At 41.7% G+C, this 22731-nt stretch overlaps 1 protein-coding gene across 1 annotated transcript; it reads right to left on the minus strand.

Annotated features, from left to right (window-relative positions):
- Nucleotides 1-110: 110 nt before the first annotated feature.
- Nucleotides 111-21858, minus strand: WIPF3 (WAS/WASL interacting protein family member 3; the record flags this gene model as incomplete). The annotated part of the gene is made up of 7 exons (XM_082015292.1): nucleotides 20579-21858; nucleotides 6605-6737; nucleotides 5809-5937; nucleotides 3609-4373; nucleotides 1917-2063; nucleotides 1110-1211; nucleotides 111-151 (listed from the first exon to the last, which is right to left on the minus strand). The coding sequence occupies exons 1-7, from the start codon at nucleotides 20660-20662 to the stop codon at nucleotides 111-113; spliced, it is 1401 nt and encodes a 466-aa protein (XP_081871418.1). The 5' UTR covers nucleotides 20663-21858.
- Nucleotides 21859-22731: the final 873 nt, after the last annotated feature.

Below are 22731 nucleotides of genomic sequence, written 5' to 3' on the forward strand. Positions count from 1 at the left end.
CAATTCAACTATAATCTCTATCACTGTAATGGGGACCCCTTCTGTTTTAATATATTATCTTAATGTTCTTCTTTTTTAATACCAATCCAGACAGCAGCAGAAGATTCTTCTCATCTCACATGTGTTCTTAATGGAGGATTTTTAGAGGGATCTGTAAATAGATAGGACAGGTTTAATCAGAGGAGATAGATAGATACATACATTTTTTGGATACACATTTTCAGTGCAGTTCTACAACAGGGATGATGCATTTATCTCCAGTCCTTGAACTGATATATATATATAAAGAGAGAGATATATAGCTCATGCTCTGTAGCCCTTCAGTAAAAAGCCTTTGATCAGGTCATACAGCAGACGATTTAGACTGACTGAGGCTGCTGTGGAAAGTCACACAAAGTACCATGGCACAGAAACAAAACAAAAAACACCTGAATGAAAAGTTGGATGTCAACAGTTGATCTAATAATACAGAGAAGGATAGGTTTTATAGAAACCAGAATATGGGCATGAGACCTTTCAGCACCTTCAACTACCAGTTTTTAAAGCTGGATAGGTGAACTTCTGCTCCTTACAACACTGACCAGATACCAAGTTCCTAAGTTAAGGGGGGAGAAGGAGGGGGTGGAGAACAAGGTTCAGTCTTTCATTAATTTCCTGACAAGGTTCTGGTTCTAAGTCCCTTCGTTAATCAGGTGGGTAAAACACCATGCATAGGATTTAAATGAAAACACATGACAGAAGACATGGATCAAGTCTTTTGTGATTTCACAAGTTCATAAACAGAAAAAACAACTCAGCAGCTGCCTAAGTCTATTTAAGTGACATCGTTTTTACCTTTCGAGGGCTCTGCAGATTCAACAATCTAAAGAACACAGACTGCATGTCAAGCCACATAATTTTATTTTTAGCTACTAAGACTTTAAAGTAATTAATTAAGTGATTTTCATTGTATCTTTGGTCCTTGTTACCACTGTAACAAATCCCATTCCTGTGTGTGCCTATGCTAGCAGCCCAGTCCTTCATGTCAATGCTGGTTTCTCCTTTGTTTTCACTCCCCGTTTTTAATCCTATTGGATAATTATCAGACCTTCTCATGTTTACACACTTACCTCTAGCTATCTTGCTGGGATATATTTTCTGAAATGGCTTGAATTCATCAGGTGGGGGGAAATCGTCCACAGAATGGAAAGTAAATTTAGATTCAAAGTCGTCTGGGAAGTTTCAGGGAAATAAACATTAGTCACTGTTAGAGAAATAGTTAAAAAAAACAGTAAAAATTGCCACAAGTAATTTCAATTAAAAATGCTGACTCATTTTCCCCTGGAATTGATAACGGCTTACTCCATATAAACAATCCTGACGAGTACTTCTGTGAGCCATACAAGTTTTCTGGCTTAATTGCGAATGTTGCCTGCTACTAACTGAAGTTAAGCTTCAGTTAAACTGGCTGCCATTCCAGTTTTTGGCATTGATGATGTTGTGGTAACAGAAGTATTCCTAAGTGGTTTTCAAGCCATTTAGCTATAAGCAGGAATGAATGGCCAATTCATCAGACTGCAGAAATAATTCTTAGCAGTCTTTGCTTTATAGGATTGAAGCTACTAAATGACCATGAACTGGTTTTAAGAACAGTAATATAAGCACACTACAGCAACTTTTCACAAAATAATTTTACAGGTCGTGAATGCTTTTCCTGTCTACTAGATGATTCAAAACCTTTGTGAAAAAGCCTTAATTTTCTCTCAGTGTGTAAGGTTGTACATAAATGTTTCTAATGGGTCTAGTTATTGCCACATTTACGTTATTGCCCTGTTACTCCCACAACAAAGTCTCAAATGAGTTTCTGAGTCTGACACACACAGAGGCTTTTGTACTGAAGTCATTAAGGCCAAGAGATCTGATTTAGATGATGTTACCAATGATGTGCATATTTCCATTTTTAAGTGGTGGGTAGGGGTCATGAGCTGTAGCCCAGGCTGAGACTCCAGACTTGCTCGTCAGTTCAGTTGTTGGTGATCTTGCTGGTGGCTGTGGAGGAGTGACTAGCTTCCCAGCACCAGTTCCTTTAAAAAGAAGCAGCAGACTAGCACATAAACATCATCATGACTTTACAAACCTGACAGTAAGCTTCACACAAAAGTGAAGGGAGAGTAAAAGGAACGCAATATTTGGGGCACGCTTACCCAGCTATTGTACGGTGCTTCATAGCTGCTGTTAGTCGAGCCTGACCATGGATTTATAGCATTAAGTATTAAAGTCACTACTGGAGTTCGCTGGGGCTTACTATTTCTAGTTCTAGAGAAACTGACGTTCTGAAGTATGGTTTTGTCCCAGACCAGAGGGGGAGACTGTCCTTCCACTTTCACAAGACAAGCAGTTTCTTTAAGGAAAAAAGCCCACACCAAACACACTAGATGGTATCTGTAGAAAAAAATAATTTCCTGACACTTCGGCAGCTACGCAGTGGAATTACCATTATTCTTGTGCATTTCAATGAAGAGTTAAAAGAGCCTTCAAAGTTTACTTCTTCTGGGCAGACCTACCACAGGAGCTGTGTAAGGAGGAGGGAGCCCAAAGCCTCCAAATTAGCAGCCTCTCAAAACTGCTTCTCCCCCCCTAGATAACCAACAGAAAGGCAGCCTAATTTTATGGAAACCTCAGCAGTTGAACCACCATGAGAAACAGGCATCTCGATAAAATAACAGTTGATCAGACAGCTCCTGTGCAGCATTAATCGCTGTCACAAAGCACCTGATCTGCTGTACTTACATGGCCTCTCCCAGGGCTGTCAAAGGGAACCAGTAATCTTTCTCTCGACATGTAGCTGCTAAAATACAGGGTACAGAACATTCTCTTCAGATGTTCCTTATTAAGTAGCTGTCTCCATTTCTCAAACCCACACAGATCTAGGCTCCTTTTTTTTAATCTTCATTGTATCAGAGAAGTCTGACAAAAGTTCCTTCCACCATCTGCTCAAGCAAACGCTATATAACACTAGCTAATATCCCCACTTCCCAAGTGCTCTGAGAAACCTTTGGCCCTACCACCTCGATCACGGGAGGCACCGGCTGCTCCTCTTTGTTGCAAAGCAGAGGGCTGCCTCCATGTTTGCCTTTGCTCATCCATGCCTGTAGCTACACCATCTTTGTCTTATTCTTTCCTGTAACATTCCCCAGCCATTGCCACTATTGCTCCAGATGGCACAGGTACCGCAGCAGAGGGAAGTCACGGGTAGGCTGGCACTCGAGCAGCTGCAGATCTGGCAGACTGCTGCCCCACCTGAGGCTGTCGAACCACTGAGCTCAGTCGTTGCGCTACTGGAGACGCACCAGTGCCAACACAAAATCAAGAGGCAGCCCAGTGGTCCCAAAAGGTTGCTTTCACAGATCAGCATGTCGCTTCCAAGAATCACAGATATGCTATATGTTGTGCGTGCCCACTGCTAAGAAGAACCTGACGTGTTACATGCCACGCAACCTACAGACATTCCTCCCAGACGGTGGACGTCTCCCTCTTGCTACCTGTGCTCTTCATCCCCACCCCTCCAAGCTCTCCCGCCGTCAGCACAAGGGAGAAGAAAGCCTCCTTTCCCCCAGCGCCGCTCTCACCTGCGCCTCGGCCGGGTCTCTTCTTCCTGGTCTCCACCACCGCTGCGGGCTGAGGGAGGCCGGGGGTGGGAGGAAGCGGCAGCGACTGGATATTGCTGCTTGGCTTATGGAACTGGGACAGCAAGTGGGGAGACTTGGGGGGCAGCGGAGGGGGCACGTCAGCACTGCCGAGAGCGCTGCTGAAGGCTGGGGAGGGGGGAAAGGAGAGCCTGTTTGAGGTCAGGGGGTGCGTGTGTGGCGGAGGAGGAGGTGGGGGAGGCGGTGCGGGAGGGGGACAGTCCCTTCCTTCAGATGGAGAGGAAGCAGCGGTAGAGAAATCGGCCGTCCTGGCGGGAAACCCGCAGGGGGGCACGAGGGGCAGGGGAGGAGGAAGAGGAGGAGGGGGCGGCGGGTGCGAAGCGCCTGGTTGAAACTTGGTGGGTTTGTCAGCCTGAGGAGGAGGGAGCGGGGGCGGCGGAGCGGCGCCGGGGGACACTCCCCGGGGAGGGCGCTCGGCTGCAGCGGGGAGCGGGGGCGGCGGAGGGAAAGCGAGGGAGGGTTTGCTGGAAGCAGGCGGCGGCGGCGGCGGGGCGGGCAGGCTGGGCCGCCCGGGGCCGGGGCCGGCTCGGGGCGCGCTGGCCGGCTCTGGTGGGATAGATGCCCGCGGGCTTTCGGCGGGCTGCGAGGGGCTGCCGCTCCCCTTCGCGGCGGTGCCGCTGCTGCTCGGTGGGGCAGGGGCCCGGGAGGCCGCTGCTCGCGCTCCGGGAAGCTGCCCAGGCCGCCCAGCTGAAAAACAGGGATGGCAGAGATCGCGTGAGGGCGTCGTTCCCGCTCACCGGGCGAAACGGCGCAATGAGCAAACTCTTCATCCGCCCCTGGTTACTCTCAGGAGGTGATGGGTTCCAGTGGGTACCTGGGACTCGGCTTAGATACACAATGACCTGCTGAGAGACCCTGCTCCCCTCCCTGTCCCCCAGTTTCTACAAAATGAAACCGTTTAAGGAGAGGGGGATTTCCTGCGGAGGCCTGGGGTCCTTCATAGCGGCTTCATCTGCCTCGCACAGCCCGTTGAACGTGGAGAAATTGAGAGCCCTAGTGAAAAGGCCTCAAAGAACACAGGTACACACATCAGCTTGCATTCTTGAAGTTAAATACTTGCTTAAGATGAAAAAATTCACACAGACGTTACATAAATCTCAATCCCATGGATAAAAGCCAGGTTCTTAAAAGTAGTGTGCCTCAAAGGCTTTCCAGAAGGCATAGATTCAAACGTTTCCTTTTCAACAGCAAATGCCCAAAAACTTGGCCTTACAAAAATGTATTTTCCTGAGTAAATGTCAAGGATTTTTCACAAAGCAAGATGTCAAAAAAGGCATCTCATTCTATGTTCACACAGTCTGACAGGCATGGTCGCAGTCTGAAGAACAACTTAAAGCAGCTACTGCAGCTATGTGAGGAGGCCCAGTCACAAGCAGTGCTGCACCTCTTGGGCTTGCCTTCCAGGAGAAAAACCCCAGCCCCAGGCAGAGCCAAGTTCTGTCCTTCCCCGCGAACGCCTGCTTTGCGCTGTGCTGCCTGAGCAGGCACCAGCTGCCCGACAGCGCCAGGTCACTGCTGCCACGCAGAGTCACCCCTCCCTGATGATGGCACTGCTTGAGGTGAAAGCAGCAGCGGGGCTCCCACACGTGCCTTCCTCCCGTCCTTGTGAAGTGACAACTGCCTTGTTTTTCAGGTCAGTAAATTACCTTGCTGGATCAAAGCGGTACTTTATACAGTCCAGAGGGCAGAAATGTTAAATATAAATCCTTAAAGTAACACACAAATCTGTAATAGCATAGAAACACATGGTAATGAAGGAAAGGAAATACGACTTCCTTGCCATTTGTGCTGAAGTTGGTAAACTCAGATTTCAATACTCTATTCAAGGCACAATTAAAAGTTTTCATTGAACAAATGTAAAAAATCTCCATTAAAACTCTGTACAATCTATTCAATGTCCTTCTTACCCAGTGTAGAGATAGCTTATTACTGACATTTTAAGGAATAAGGCACCTGAGAGCTAGAAAGATGATTTCAAGCACATTGTTAATTGAGCCTTCCATGGTCACAAGATGAATTAAGGGCTCATTATAAAAATCAATCACTAAAGCTAACCCCGAAGTACCTTCATCCCAAATCGCAGTTCCACCCAGTTGTTCCTTCATATAAATGAAGCCCTTACCCGGCATGTCCCTCTGGCCTGCTGGTCTGAGAACAGGAAAGCCACCAGCAAATAAACCTCCCAGAGGCTGCTGAGAGCCACCTTTATTAGTGGCTGGATTAACTCCATCTCTGTTAGGTCCTTTAGGTTCTGTTAAAAAAAAATAATTAAAAAATCAGAAAACCACTCAGGATATATCAGAAAGTCATTTCCTCCTTACCCTCAGGCTGCTAAGAGTTAGCACCAACAAACAGTCAAGAGCAGACTTTTCCCTCTTCAGGCAGGCTCAGCAAGGAAAGTTACTTTTAATACAGTAAATTGCCATTACTCTCTGACCCATATCATGGAGGACAGCACCCTCTGGTGCTTTTTTAATTTCACACCAATGATGGCACCAGCAAGAAGTTGTGTTAGATGACATTAAATTTATGCTTGCAGAATTTTTTGGCATTTTTTGTTCTTTTTATCTAGTATAGAACAACTCTTTAGCCAGAGCCAACAATTCCTGCTTAAACAGTTACTTTATTGAGAAACTCTCAAGGATTTCATCAGTCATGATTTTTTTTTTTTGGACAAGGCATGCCTGTTAAAGTGATATCCAGTAACAGACCTATTATGAAGTGTTAATAGTTACTGATCTTAAAGCAGGATGCAAGTTTAGAAAGTGTCCCCTCTCCGCACCATAAAGCCATATGAAGATGCAGACCTTTGCTGAACTTCAAACCTGCCCTTCACTTCGAAAATTGCCCAGCCAACCTCCACAACTGAGGCTTCCGCAGAGCCTGCCCAGGGACCTTTCTCAGGAGCACATACTTACTTTCAATCTGTGGTGCACTGCGGTCATTGATTTGAGTTACTTTTCTTAAGCGAGTTCCCTGCTGGATATCAGCTAAGAGTGCATTTCGTGCTTTTTGGTCTTCCTTTCGCAATTTTGGTACCTCTGAACTTGCCTGTTGACAATAAAAGCATTAGATGGGAGGTACAGACAAAAATACATGCTTAGAAAGGACACATAAGCAAACACGGGAGCAAGTGCATCCTTGGCAGCTGTCATTTCAAAGCCTTTGAGTTGAACCAACAAAAACAGCATTCAGTTGTATAGGAGGCAGGAAAGCTGAAAGTTTAAATATAACATGAATCTAATATTAGCTGTGCTAATACTGTTGAAAGGAAATTAGGGGACATGCTTAAATGGAATGTGACCTCTTGCTTGGCTGTTTACAGTCTCTGCCCCACAACTCCAGCTGAGTGCCTCTCTCTTCAGCTGTTTTCATTCTACTTACAATGCTTTACAACAAAGTTTTTGTATGCCACCTTAGAAGAAACATCTTTCTGTTTTACACACTTTGCCTTAGGAAAAAAAGACAGCTAATTGCATACTGCACTTATATCTGAATATGATCATTAACTAATTTAGACTGTCTCTGTACCGGAGATTTACACCAATTTAAGCAGAGTGTCTTTAGAAGAATACAATTATATTTTAGTACCTTTTCTAGCCTAATCAAGGTCCGTAAATGTAAAGTCAAGTTGTAGTTTAAGGTTTTATAATAAAACAACAAAAAAATTTTTATTCTTTATTCTTACTTCATCAAGTTGCCTGTTATTAAAAAAAAAAAATCTTCAAAAAGTATGGATGTTTCACTATCCCAAAGTGGATATAGACCAGTAAAGCTGTTATTTCTAAACCTATCCTGTGGATAACAGAGTGGTCTAACAGAGAGGAATCTTCATGTCAGAGGAGCAACGTGCTGCATGTGTCCACAGCTACTGCAAATTCCCATAGGTTATCTAACTTCCTAAAGAGAAGGAAATGTTTCCATAGCCCTCAATTTTAGCATCACAGTCATAATAAAGCAGAACTATACTGTCACACTCTAAAACAAAAACCCAAACTTGGTAATAGCATTCTGAGAGCAAAGCAGAAACTTGAAAATACTTAACCAGCGGCTGAATTAATAAAATGTCTAATTTGCTAATCCTAAATGAAGAATTATACCGGTACGATATTACTTGTGGTTATTTTTGTACTTGCTAAACAAAACAAACAAAAGGCAAGCTAGATTTGCAGAGTCCCACTAGATGGCACTCCAGATCGCTGCTAATGCCCGCTGCATTCCTGACACCTGATGTAAAACCTCGGAATTATAATCTTGTGACTGGCACTGTAACCATATATTATTCAAAAACATTTTTTAAAACCCCACTTTGTTACATGGTTTTCTACTTTGGAACACCGCTGCCTGCCCTTGTGCTTTCAGGACGGTGAGTCCGACCGCCCATTGAGACAGCCCAGAAAAGCTCTATGTGTAAGCAGCGTTAGACCGTGTACCAGCCGGGAACTATTGCCACTCATTTTCTACAAGCGGACCATACTTACTGTGAAAAATGGAAATACCATAACCGGAACAAGGGAGATTGCCCTTCTCACAAAAGCTTTTTACCAGTATCTTGAACTTTGCGCCTCTCTACTCCCGCTAATGGCTTTGCTGTAGCAGGACAACCAGCATCTAGAGGGATCCGATCAAGACCTATGTTTAAAATTAGATCCAGCAGCTGTGTTTTCGTTTCCGGGTTCAAGTGTCTGTTTATTATGCCAGCTGTCCACTTCATCTTCCCGATCTCCTTCTCTGAGCAGGTAGGCTACTGGAACATAAAGTCTTGATAGCTATTAGGCTAAAATACCCCACTTATGGCAACTTATATTTGTGCGTGACCTGTGGCTTGATGTCACCTTAACGTGGCTAAGACACTAATTTGGTCACCGCTTGTAGCATAAAAAAAACAGGAGCCCTATTCTGCAGGCCCGTAATGCAGCGTAACAGGCTGCCTTTCTCTTACCATAGATCCTCTTACTTCAAGCACGACTCCATCCCATGCCCCAGCTGTTTCTTCTTCCTCCTCATGTATGTAAGAGACACAATCTTCCATCCCCAGCCTGGTGGACTTGGGGGATTGATTAGCTGCTGAGTAGCTTGATAGGGATTCTCTTTTTCCATTACAAAGTCAAGATGGTCCGGGGTGTAGTGTTGCCTGGTTGCACAGCAGTCGGAGCTCCTTCGGATTTCTTGTTTGCTGCCTGCACTCCCAAGGCCGGTGACGATTCTGGTCAAGAATCATTTCACCAGGCAAGTATCCCACCATCTCATCTACTGGTGTCCTGTGTTTGCAAATTTGTGGTTTTACCATATTGCTTTTTGATACACAATCACAAAGGAACCTTCCTTCCTTTGATTAAGAAATTAATCTGGAATTCACACTCATGCTATGCCTGCAATTCATAGCACAAGAACAGATACTAAATGTGTAAGTTGTGTGTCAAGAGAAAAATAAAGAGGAACTCTTATGGGTGTCAAATCTTCAATCCCAATCACAGCAGGAAGACAAATATATTTTGAGCCACAGAGGAAAAACAGCTGCAAGACAAAAGATGTAATTCTTAGGCTACTTTCTAACCCCCATCTGCAGGGCAGCCTCATTTATTTATAAAGAGAAACATCTCAATCTTTCAATGAAAATCAGAAGGGAAGCCAGAGAAGAATGTGAAGATCATTTGTTTTATCAGCTGCCAGAGCTGCCTCAGGTAAGACAGAATGAAATTAAATTCCATACTCGATTTACATGAATTGGTAAGGGAACGATGGGTTCTCATTACTTTGGTAACCATTAGGTTATTCTGCTACTATTTCTACCATAAAGAATGGCGCATTCAATACATACTCGGAAACAGAATGGAACAAACCACACATGTAAATAGCCTGAACATAAAAGAACTAATTCCTTTTCATCTCACCAAACTCCACTACTTTTGTCTTCAGTGTCCTAAATTACATGCTCAGCTATGCTGTTCAGTAAGGTATAAGATCATGGTATAAGATCATGGTTTGGGCTACCTGACAGGTCTCCAAACTAGCTGTAAACAGCAAAATACCATCAAATAACAATATTTAGAGTGATGTTCCAGCATACAAGTCATCAATGATGGAAAAAAACATTTCAAAATTTGCAGGTGAGAACTTAGACTGGCAGAAAAATTAATAAGAACAGCACAGTTATACAGAGAGATCCAAATCACTGCACCTTGAGGCCATTCGAAAAGAACAACAAACCAAAACATGCTCCCCCACTGCTAGGGGAAGAAGAAAAAAAAAAAAAGGAGGTGGGGTGGGGTGGAAGAAGATGCACAATATACAGATGTCAAATGACTGGATGAAAAGTTCTGGCCGTACCTCTGAAATGAAAGCCTACATCCATAGTGCCACAAGCCTGAACCTGCCAGTGGGCTCCAGCAGTGAGTCTGCATGAGCAAATGTGCCTGACCTCCTAGCACAGTGCCATGGCAAAGACGGATAACACACTCCTTTGATGTATTTTGTTTCTTTCAGAAAAAATAATGTGAGCAAAAATGGAATTGTATGTTCAGTTCTGGTCTCCAGGTAAAATGATGTTGAAAAACTGGAGATGCACAGGAAAGAGCCAACATGGTACTCAAAAAGCTAGAGGACACAGTTCAGGTTTTAGCGGCTCAGTCTGGTCCGTCAGCCCTGAAGTCTATCTGAGAGGTGGTCTGCCTGCACAACACACAAACTTTCACAGGGACACGATGGTAAGGACTCAGGGTCTGTTAATCCAGCAGAGGCAGGCATTTGGTGAATTCATGTAAGACACAGCCAGACAAGCTCTGACCAGAAAGCAGCAAGTACGGGAGCAGCCAGCGACCATTCCCCGCAGCAAAGGGCTGCAGATGGCAGCAGATTATCGACTTCTTGGTTTTCAGATCCAGGCTGGATCCTCTCTGGCAGAAGTGATTTTCGTGCAGCACAAGTTGCCGGGCCCCACACAGAGCTACTTGCTGACATGCAGTGGGGAGGCAGCCAGTGGTTCGTAACAGTTTCTTCCAGTTTTGAGTTCTGCGGAAGTGCATCTTTTTGTTTAGCAGAACAACTCTGTTCACACTGTATATATGGGCCACCCTAAACTGGGTGGTATCAGGCAAATTAAGATCAGAGAGACTTTTTTTTTTTTTTTTTTTTAAGAAAATGGACTGAAATCCATGGCCATGAGCTCCATTTCTGGGTACATTGCTGCTGCAGTATTTGCATCACCTTGAGAAAGTCACTTTACATCTTGCGAGACAGGTGGGAGCATCGACCTACCCTCTGGGCTCCTATGATCTTAAAATATTTAAGAGGTATATGTGCTCGGATACGAAAATTATGTACATGCAGAAAGCACCAGGCATTTGAAAAAGTTCATATTAGTATTAATTATAGGGAAGTACTAATTATTCTCTTTCAGATTTTAAAGAGCACCCCTGCACACAGAAAAGGGGAAACCCTCTGAACCCTGGGCAGGTATCTCAGGTTACAGTGTCCCATAAATGAGTTATATTTACTCTGATTTTTAAATATGCTCTTCACTGAATTTGCAAAATACTTCAGGGTAGTGTAGATGTTCATAAACATGACAGTTGCAGCAAAAATGTACCTCCAGCATTGTCTGGACAATCCTAATAGCCAGGCAGTTGCACACACCTTTGTTTCAGAATAAACCCATCAGCTGATGGGAAAAGAGGATCCAGTACTCCATAACAGGTATATTATGGAGTATAATATATACTCCTCCTACCTCTATAATAGGTAGGACACATAAGTAAGATAAAATAAAGCACAATTCCATCCAAAGGCACTACATTCTCTTTTATTTCAGAAAACTTACAGGATTAAGTATTTATACTCCCTGCATGTAATGAATTGTATCATCATAGTAGATTCCCTTTCCTGGTCACTTTTTATAGGAAATACAGGAAGTACAGCTGTGCAGAAAAAAATATTTATTTATCTGAAGTTGATAAAAAAACTAAACCAAAAGAGAAGTCTAAATACACTTAACTTATCCCTAACTATCTATTTAGTGAGACATATAACAATAAAATTAAAAATCAATCAATTTGACATGCAGTATTTTACTATGGGCAGAGAGATCTCTCTTTTGCTGACAATGTCATTTATTTCTGTGAATCTGGTGTCAATCACCCTTACTCTCTCCCACGCCAATTTTTTTCCCCCTAGATAAAAAAAAAAGCTTCAATGCAGAGATCAAGCACAGATACAGGCATAAGGCATACACAGCATATATTTTAGTAAAAGAAGAGTTTGAGGACACCCCTTAACAAACCCTTGCTTTCTTACTATTTTTCTCTGCTGTACTCAGCCAAATCTGTAGAGACATGGGCTGAGGCAAGGGATCCTCACCAATGCAGCATGCAAGCACCTCAGGTTTGGCTGTTAAGGAAGGGGAAAGATGTTGCAGCAAGAAAAACAGAGGCAAATGGACAAACATGGCAATAGACAATTAAAACCAACATGTAGCACAGCAGACAGGGCAAAACGAGCAATAGCTGCGTAGGCAATGCAGTCAGTGATGTGACAGTGCCAAGTTTGGCTGAAGAAACCATGCATCAACAGTGAGAGACAACTGAAACATCGAAAACCTTAATTCAAGGACCTGCAAAGCATCAAGGAAGAGCCTGAACGACTGAAAATATAGCAACTCCCCCCCAAATATTATTCCTATATTAACAATAACTGGAATTCTGGTGTAGACAAATATGGAATGTTCAGGGAAGAGGACCATAAAGGTGAAGCTAGCTGTATAACTCTATGTACGTCATGTCAGAGATGGCTAAGAATATCGAGAGGAAACCACAGCTCACTTGGGGTTCGTAAATCATCTCAGAAAGGACTATGAGTGTTCTCACTGCCCCATATGGCATAGCAAGGCTCTCCAAGTAGGAGAACATGGAGGCAGCAATGGTGACTGGGTCCCCCATCCAGCCATGAAGTTCTTGCTCCCTTGAATGAAAGCCAGGCACAGGGGTGATCCTCACAACAGCCTTGAAGGGCACAGATGTAGAGTAAGGGGCCATAAGGGGCAACATCCTGCTACAATACCCTTCTGGGAGCACTGCTGATGAAAAAGAGTGGACTAAGAACCGGGAAGACCTGCTTGTGAGCACCTTACTCCATAACGTCCTTCCACTTAACCACAAGCTGCTGACCACAGGTGTTCCATAAGGAGATCCCTAGAAGCATCCAGACTGACATATTTAAATGAATTCAACTCTTAAAAACTGCATCCTTTTCAAAACCAGAACTGACAGAAAAAAAATATTGACAGTAAGATGCCAGAACATGCAAACTACCAAGTTGTAATTTTTAATTAAAAGAAGGAGGCGATTTTGGAATGAGGTAGAATATGGAAGATGAGCAGAAATCTCAGTGTAAGCTGTCCAGTATGTTTTCCTTGATGTAGCATAGGATTATAAAAGTCATCTACGCATTTGTAGCCCAACAAGAAATCTGAAACGCCAGAGGAACTTGTCTTCCCAAGATCAATCCACTATTACTAACTTAGAATTATGCCAAGGATTCAGAATTTTCTATTTGCAGCAGAAGCAGTTTGCCCAGCAGGCAAGAGCATTACTTTTACAAAGAATTCTCAAACTGGCAGCTAAAGTCTCCTCTGGGAATGTGCTGAGAAATGCAATTGCAACAAAACCCAGGAGCTTATTAAAATAATAAAATAAACCTAGTTTCCAGCAAGTCACAAACGGAGAACAACATTTACATCCTTCTTGCATTTACTTAAATATGCATCAGGTGTGGTTTCACTCATGCACTGTCGAATACAAAATAAAATAATCAAAACAATTTCCCCTTCCAGCTTAAGGAAAAATCCAACAAATGTCAACAACAAATTACTTCTTTTATTTTAATTATTTAAAATGGTTGTTTATAAAGAAGCTTTCAAGATCTAGTACCTGCGAGTTTCAATTCATCTATTCACAAAAGAGCCCCAATCTCTGATTTAAAGCTTTTTAATTATGGGAAACCTCGCAAGACTCCACCTGCACAGTTAATCGCAAGATCAGAGCCGCTTCTTGTGTTTCTGCTGTGCAGCATAGGCTGAAACTAATTAATTCTTGGCACTTGGTCTACCTGGGTAAACAAGGCAATCGCTCAACTTTCTAGCAAGCTGAGCTTGAAACTCTTCCCAGGCAAGGGGTCACTCTCCAGCCAACATTTTTTCTGAGGGAACCCGCATGAGGGGACCTGCCAAATAGCTTCCTGGCAGCTAATGAAGTCATTGTTTCAAGAGAATGACAGGACCAGCGTTTTCATGACTCCATCTACACCCAGCTCAGTAACGATTAACCATGATCTCAGCCTCCATCGCACAAAGTTCTGCAATCTGAATTTGCTGGGTTGAGAAGGTCATCGAGCAATGTGTGTACTTAGATAGGCTGTGTCTACACCAGCTGGTTCCTCAGCTTCTAGCCAGGGAAGTACTGTGCAAAAGTTGTTACAGATCTCTCCCCAGCGTTTTAGCCACCGCCTAGTCCTGGCACTAGTCCCAAACAATGAGGCGTTTCAGTGTTAGCGGAGCCCAGCGCCTGCTCTGCGCTAGCATCTACCTGCTCCAAGTGCACCAGCAGACACAACGGCAGGCAACAAAAGGGAAAAAAATAGCACGGCAGGAGTAATTCTCTTCTACATCTCTATTCCAGTGCTCATTTCAAACACCACCAGCAATCAACACCACTGCACCCAATAAAACCCTCTTCATTTTATGTTGGCACCGCTTCATCAGACAATGTAAAATCTTGTATACGTGGAGGCTGAATTGCTCCTGCTAGAAACGAGCAGTGGGCTTATTAACAAGGGTGTACCTGAAGTTTCCAGCGTGGGTTGCTAAATTTTTGTACCTGAATGCAAAAATGCAACAGAATCAATATGATGATTTGTACCTGCCGAGCCATTTAGCTTTTCTGTGGGTATTTAACTTACTGATGCCCACATTTTAAACATAAATTCTGGCTGTTCTTTCACTGAAAGAAAGCCACCAAAATGGAGGCAGTATAAAATCAAAACTACTCTAAGATTGTTTCCAGCAGTTCAGGAATATCACGAAAGTCATATATCAAAACCACCTTGCGACTGGCTTCAAAAAATAATAAGGCCCTGGCATTGCAATGAAAATGTCAAACAGCACAAGGCTGAAAATACTGCCATGGGAACTGGTGACCCTACCGCTGTTTGTTCTCTCTGTCTACCATAGCAGGGTCCCCAGAACGACAAGGGCTACCCTGGGTAGTGATAAGAAAATATTCAACATGTGACAACCTACACATATCGCAATTTAATCTCACTCTGTTCTAAGAACGCTAGGCCATTCCTCCTACCCAGTTGTCTGTGTAGAAGCTACTGGTAATTCTGAAACGCCTTTTAGCATCCATGCAAAATTATGGTCACACCTGATAGGAGAATAGTGAGAAACTAACATTTCTTGCAATGTCACCTTCCCGCCATGCAGAGAAGTCCAACTCTAGTATTGCTATAATTCTGCGTTCTCTTTTTTAATTAAAAGGCTACAAGTGTCATATTAATTGACAGATGGAGTTTAATATGTAGCCACTGCATACACTACAGATGGAGTACTGATTTTTCAGGGCAATATTACCTCGTGATTAGAATAGTAAATTAACCTATTAGCTCTCTGCAGCTAGGCTGCTTCTAGTACCTGGGCTTGATCATTTACAGCTGGTACCTCTGTGACACACTGCAATTTCCATACTTCTATATGGAAAATTATACAGATGAAAAACAGCAAGAAAAATAGATTTAAAGGCCGTCCATTCAGACAACATGTACAACACATGACATTATGAAGAAACCTACAAAACAGAACTCACCACCTAAATACATTAGAAGTGGTGACCTAAGAGATCCTAAGTAAAGCATTCAAGAAGATTGGCACATATGAATATATGCAGTTCATGGCCCTGTACCTCTCCAGATGAAATACATGGAGCAACATCAACCTAGTATTTATGTTTTCTTTAAATTTTCCCCACCTTTCATAGCTCCCACTTACCCTTTCTATACTTGTTGACTACAATAGAAGGCTACAGCAGCAATACTTCGAGCTGCCATAGCTATGCAATCCCACATTTTCCACTGAAAATTAAGTCAAATAAACCACAGTAGGACACAGCATTTTTTCTACATAATTGCCTTTCACTTCTTTATGAAAGCAGAGTGGTGTAAGATGTGATACATTATTAAAACACTATAAATCAATTCCTTTATTTTGGCTGGAACAAAGCATTCTCAGAAATTTCAGCTGCACCTTGCCCAGCCCTTAGCACAGTCTGTACGATGGTCAGTGATCAACAAGATTACTAAGCCTCCACTTTCTTTCCCTCCCATATGTTTTACCTAGCAGCAATAAATATTATGATTTAGCATCTCCTGACCTAGGGACTTCATGACAAAGTACTAAAGTCTCATCTTACTCACAGCTCACATAAAATTAACAAACACATTACTAAATATTTTGTAATTGGCACTATGCATGATTCTGTTAAGCTTTCAGTGTTATGCTTGCACGTGCAGGGGTCTGAATGAAAACTTGAGAAATTACCTTCATTTTTACAATAAATAATTAGCAGGCATATGCACACATTTATGTGGGCGCACACACACACACTTATATGTGCACATTCTCTTTCTCATGTTACATTTGGTAAAATCAAATCAAAATACCATGTATCATCAGGATCTTCAGTCAAGCTGTTTTACATACGGTGTTTCTTCTCCTTCCAAAGAACAGTAGTACTAAATGTCACAGGAGCAAAAACAACTCCCACACAACTTCAGATAAGCACTGTAGCACTCTGAATTTCTTGGAAAGGTTGGGGAGAACAGCTCAACAAGGTTCACACTCTGACAACTGCATGAAGCAGGAAAAAAAACCCATCCCCCTGAGGAAAACTATCAGCTGATGTTTTCCTTAACATTGGAAATCCTACCTCTGTGTAAATTATGCACTTATCACAGTGTTATACCACGAGGAATTGCTCTTCTAAGTTTTTTATTATAAGAATAGAAAATAAGGTCAGAATAACAAACTTGGTAAACACCGACATATGTTTAAAAAAAAGTAGAATGTCTGCTGTAGATAAAGTAAATAAGAATGCAGTCATCTAAGATTAATCTACATGCCAGTCTGGTGTTCACCATTATTTCAAGTTTCACATTTCTCTCACCAAAGTAAGCAGATTCCTTTCTTCTCCTACTCTCCTAGTTTTCAGTATGCCAATAAGGCAAATAAACTTGTGGTGCTACTTTACTAGCTTTTACTATTTGATCCATTGTGCTTTTTTGGGGGTTAATTTCTATGCTAAGACTTTAATACTACCAATTCTGAAGAGAATAGAAGTATTTTCTTGAACTCCACAAACATATGAATCACTAAACAAACATCTTCTCTGAATAAGGCACAACCCAGCAGGGCTGCCACACAAACACACTTCCTTCAATATTAACATTTTAATAGGTGATGACTGATCGTAACATCAGGAATTCAAATGTACAGACAAAGGCTGCACAGCAGGGAGCAGCCTCCACTGCACATAAAAAGTGAACATAGTTTATCAAAGCAAAATTCTCTCTTGATCCCCTCTCGGGAGATTAAGCAGAAAAAAATTTTCACCAGTCTCAGTGGTGGTATCCACTCCAGGAAATATGACAAACCAAAACTAACCACAATGCCTCATATGCCAATCTAAAAGGTAAAAGGGGTAAAAGACATAGAGCGGGGGAATAAAAAGCAGCTTTCTGGGAGCAGAAAGCTTTTAAAAAAACCCAAACAAAACACAAACAACAAAAAAGCCACCCTACATGAGGCACAAATGCCTATAGCATTGAAAGAGCTTTAGGACAGACATCCTAATGTCTCCTTTCTAAGTTTCCTTTATTAGGGCGGAGGAGGAAAGGGAAAGAGAAAAGATCTCCATTCTGTAAGCCAGGGCCAGAAAATACATTGGGGCACAGTTTTACTCTGCCTACTCATCCCTCCCATCTTCATCTATGACCCTCAGAAGGCAGGCATTTGAAGACATGCTCAATTAATCCAATTGGCTATACTTACAATTTGACTCAGCCACCTACATCTGCTGTTGCAGATATCCTACAGTTCCCTCCTGAAAAATCCACTTTGTTTTAAGCACACTCTAACAGCCAGTAGCTTTTCAGCTGTTGGGCACAGGTGGCTCCTACAATGTCTTAAATACCATCTCCGAATCACTTTAGTATTGCCTTGCAACAACTTTTGTGAGCAGAATTCAGTACAAATACTTACATGATATCTGCAAGTCTCAAATATTTGAACATAGTAGGAAAGAACCTAACTTCCTTCTGCCTTAAGAGGGAGTTAATAGTACAAAAAAGTCCAGTGCCAACAGTGCTTAGGATTTCAATGAAGGACTGCAAAATCATTTGGGATCCTGGCTCATAATATTCACTAAGCAAATGTGCAGGAAAAAAAATCTCTTAATAACGAATGCAATCACAAAAACAAGACAAGCCTATGGTATGCATGCATTAGTACCATGCAAAAAGAGAGAGTTCTAAAACCTCAATCTACACAGAGACACTTTCAACCTAAATCAAGTAAGTTAAACTACTGGATCGCCTGCATATCAATACCACAATTAAAACCTAACTTTTAATTGCAGACATGTAAACATTACTCTGGTTTAATTATATCAATATAATAAAAATCACAGTGCTGTTTACTTTGGAACGTTTCCAGGTGTTGGCCAAATAAAACTTACTTGTTTTGAAGGTTTTCCTTAAACCTAAGTGCCTGTTAGAATTTGTCATCTTCCATCCTCCAACTGTAGATTTAGCAGCTGTAACAACAGCTGGGCAGTTTAGCAGCTGTAAAAGACAGATGCCAAGTTCTAGAAAATAGCTTCCCAGTAAAAGAAAATAGGGTTTGTAGCAAGTTTTATGGATTCCCCAATTACAAGATTTTACTCTGCAAATTGGCACCAACGGGAGAGCTGACTCTGACTCTGTGCTTTTGCTGAACTCACCAGTCAGACTACAGATTCTCTCAAAGTTAGCCCTCTCTGATTCAATTTTGACAGGGAAAAATCCTTTTGCTGTTATAGAAAAAACAATGTTCCCTCACATTATTTTACTAATCCTTTATGTTGGTTCATATGCTTTTTTCAGTGTCAACACCTGTAAGGCTTTAATATCAGACATTAATTAGAAATACGTTTAGTTTGTATCATATCACCAAGATAAAACTGACCCTAAATTCTGTGTGTCTATGTACAGCAGAACACATTTGAAATAGAACGATCTAACTAAAATATGGAAATACAGTATAAGCCTTCTTGTATCAAAATATCATAGTCCCTATCATAGTAGTGGGTTTAGTCATCAGAAAAGGAGGTTAAACAAAAAAACAAACTTGTTCATACCTTTTAGCTTTCTCAAGTCTTTTTAAAATTGGCATATGTTAGAGGAGTTTAAAAGTGTCTCTAAGTTTAAATGTTTAAATGTTTACCAAGCTAAACATATTAGGGTAAGAACACTTGAAGCTTCTGTTGACTTTAATTGCAGTTACGGGCATTAAGTTGCTCACAAAATTTAGCCCACTAATTTCAGTATCTAACTATAGGTCGTGTACCAGCCCGGAGGAGCTGCTAATTGAGAACACTGCTCATGGTGCCCAAAGTTAAAACAGAATGATAAAAGGAATCAAGCACTGCTTATTTCCTGTGCTGTCTTTATCTTCTTTCTCTTTGTCTCCACAATTCATGAAGAGTTTACAAAATGATTCAGCCTGCAAAGCAGCAGAGAGAAACATGCAAGGAAACCTCCTTCTAGAAGAAGACAGTGTAAGAACATTATCAAACAAAATCAACAGACCTTCAGGGGAACAAAACAGGCAGAGATGCCAGAGAATGCAACGGAGAAATAAAGTTCTTAAAAAAATTTTTTTGGAGTACCTTTGAAATGAAGTACATTTGAAGTACCATGTACTGTTTAGCTACAGGGACTAACATACATTGTAAGTACTACAGCGACAGAAAAATATATGAAAAAAAGGCAGGACAGATTTTATGTCTTGAACACAACCATGCCAACTATTTTAAAAATGGTCTAAGAATTTCAATGCATAACAGGCTATGAACAAATGATTGCAGAATATGAGGAATGACTTAATCATGTTTTATCATAGGTAAAATAACTGATTGTGAACGTATGAAAATGTAATACCCTGAAACTCCACTCAGAGCATCCTCCTCTGATTGCAAACACGCTGGCAGGGCACATGTTCTACTTCATGACACACTGAGTAATGATCCGTTACAAGGCGGAATTGTTCCTACGCATGTATAAAAGCATATTGTGCTGTATCCCCAGGAAGATGGCATGTGCTAGAAAGAGCAACACCTACAGCTGAACACTGTGAGTCTTAACAGAAGCTGTAAGAAAGAGGATGAAGAAATTAGCACTTACAGCCTGCACATTACCAATACAAAAATTAGTTCCCTGTGGCTGGAGAAGTATTCACAAATGCTAAAGTCTCACCACACGCACTCTAATGCAATCATCTCCAAACTTTTTGATCACGCACCCCTAGCAGTAAAAAAAATTTTGAGCATGCACCCCAATGTATGTATATTTATTTATAAATTATACAGGTTTATGACTGAAATTCTAACATTTTCTTCCCACACCCCAACGGGTTATCTCACGTACCCCACTTTGGAGACCACTGCTCTAATGAACAGAGGAACCAAAGGCAGCAAGCCAAGCATCTGCCCCAGATATTTGCTATGAATATCCTCACCAAAATTCTAGGGGCTCTTGAGCTGGCTGCTATAGCTAAGCCCTTCCTAATAGAGATGAAAAGTCAGTCTTACCGGAGGCGGTGGTGGAGGGGGCCCTCCAGAAGGTGGTGGAGGCGGTGGAGGAGGAGGTGGTGGTGGAGGCGGCGGCACAGGCATCCGTTAAGATGTCTAGCTTCACGCAGTTATGAAAAATATAGCCAAAGTCTATGTCCTTGAGGGGAAGGAAGGGAGGAGAAAGAAAAGTGGGAAAAATAAAAAAAAGGAAAAAAAGAAAAGGAACGTGTTTATACACTGTAAGCTGAAGATCAGCCAAATTTCTAGCTCTCAGCACTGACGACTTTTATACTGCACTGCTTCCAAAACTACAGTATGAACAACCTCATTACAGTTATCTGATGACAACAGTCATATAAAGACCAAGCTCACAGATCTGGACAAGTGCCATGAATACCAAATGCATAGATGCCAAACTGTCCAGCTTTAACTATTCTGCCTTGCCTTAATCTAGCCCACAGCCTTGAAATGCAACTCTGCAGAGAACAAATCAGTCAACCACATGTAGACACTTGTGCTGGGACAAAAACTCCACTGACTTTAAGCCAAAGGTTTGCTGCTCTAAGGACAGAGTAAGGAACTTTGTAAGGTTCACTAGACTTGCTCCAATGTTAAAAAGAAAGAAAGAAGAAAAAAAAAGAGAGACATGATTGAATAATAAATGAAAAAATAAATCTACAAATTAAAGCTTCTATTACCAAATGACAGCGTATAAGGACCAGACATTTCAAGTATGTCACATGTGTTCTTCCTACCATTTTAAAATGTTAACTCTTCACAGTTCTTTAGTAACACATTGACTAAAAAGACACATATCTTCCAACAAAAGCTATATGCTTTAAAAAAAAAAAAAAAAATCTCCTGCAGAATGACAGTGCATCACTCACTGATTTTTCATCTCTAACCCAGCCTCTGGAATGATTGCATCCCCTCTCAGTCTGAAGTAATCTGTGAAGTTAACAAGGAACCCCTGTATTTCATCAGTAAAATTGCAAATGAAAGTACTAGGCAGTGCCAACAGTCCTCTGTAAGCCATACTTGATGGCTTCTTTTATTCTGATAGTGACTCTTGGATAAATGCTCCGAATGTGGTTTTACATCTAGTTTTACATCCATCGTGTCATGACTGTCTTCTGAGACTCTTCACAATGTCATGTGAAACAGTGTCAAAAGCCCTACAATAACACCAAATATGACATCTGCTATTTCCTTCCTTTCTGTAAGGCTTTATATTAGCAGGAAATTACATTGATTTGACACATTTGTTCTTTATACATCTCTGTAGTTCATAATTTGTTTTCCTGTCTCCTCCAAGCACTTAGACACATTTGACTCATTTTGATGTTTTTCTAGAAATTGATGTTAAGTTGAAAGGACCACAAATCCCAAGCCCTATACCCCTCACCCCTCCCTCCCTTTTTTTAAAAGCAGGCACTGTATGCTTTTCCAGCTGCCTGAAACCTTTTGGTCAAGTAATTTAAGGATCACCTGTGTAAGCAGGATAAATGAAACAGTTCAATCTTGAAAGCTTCAGGAGAGAGGACAAGACAGAAATGAAGCAAATTACAATCTTTAAGGGAATGCTTGGTTGTTTTGTTAGAGACGGATAGATTAGAAGAGGTCATGAAGTTAAAAGGTATATGCAGCCTTGTCCACTTCCTAGCAAGTGTATGTGAACAACATCCAGATAACATCCGAGTATTTTCCTTCTGCTGCATCTTTTAAAATACTTTACGGGAGATAGATCAAAAATTAACTATGCAGAGCCTCTACAACATTTGCTTTCTCCCTTGAGAGATTGCTATGCAAAGGACTAGCATATCAAAGCACCCTCAATCTGTAACAGAATTGGTTGCAATCACTTTAATAATGGCTTAACGAAGCTTTCCAAGAAAGCTGGCATTGCAGCGCTGCGTCTCCACCGTTCCACCCTCATTGTTGCCCTGTGCAAAAAGCTATTATCAAAAGATATCTCTTTTCCTCAATTAAGTAATTCAAAAACACGGACATAAGGAGAATGACTCTTCCCTGCTAATAATATGTTTCGGGTTAGTATCTTCCTACCCTGCAATACAGGCCTTTTGTCTTCATTAAGGATTTAGATTGGGAAATATGCTCTTAGTCAAATTAGAAAAAAAAATACAACCCACGCTTCTGTGGCAGACCATGTG

Source organism: Phaethon aethereus (genome assembly GCF_964289735.1).
Source record: "Phaethon aethereus genome assembly, chromosome: 2".
NCBI lineage: Eukaryota > Metazoa > Chordata > Aves > Phaethontiformes > Phaethontidae > Phaethon > Phaethon aethereus.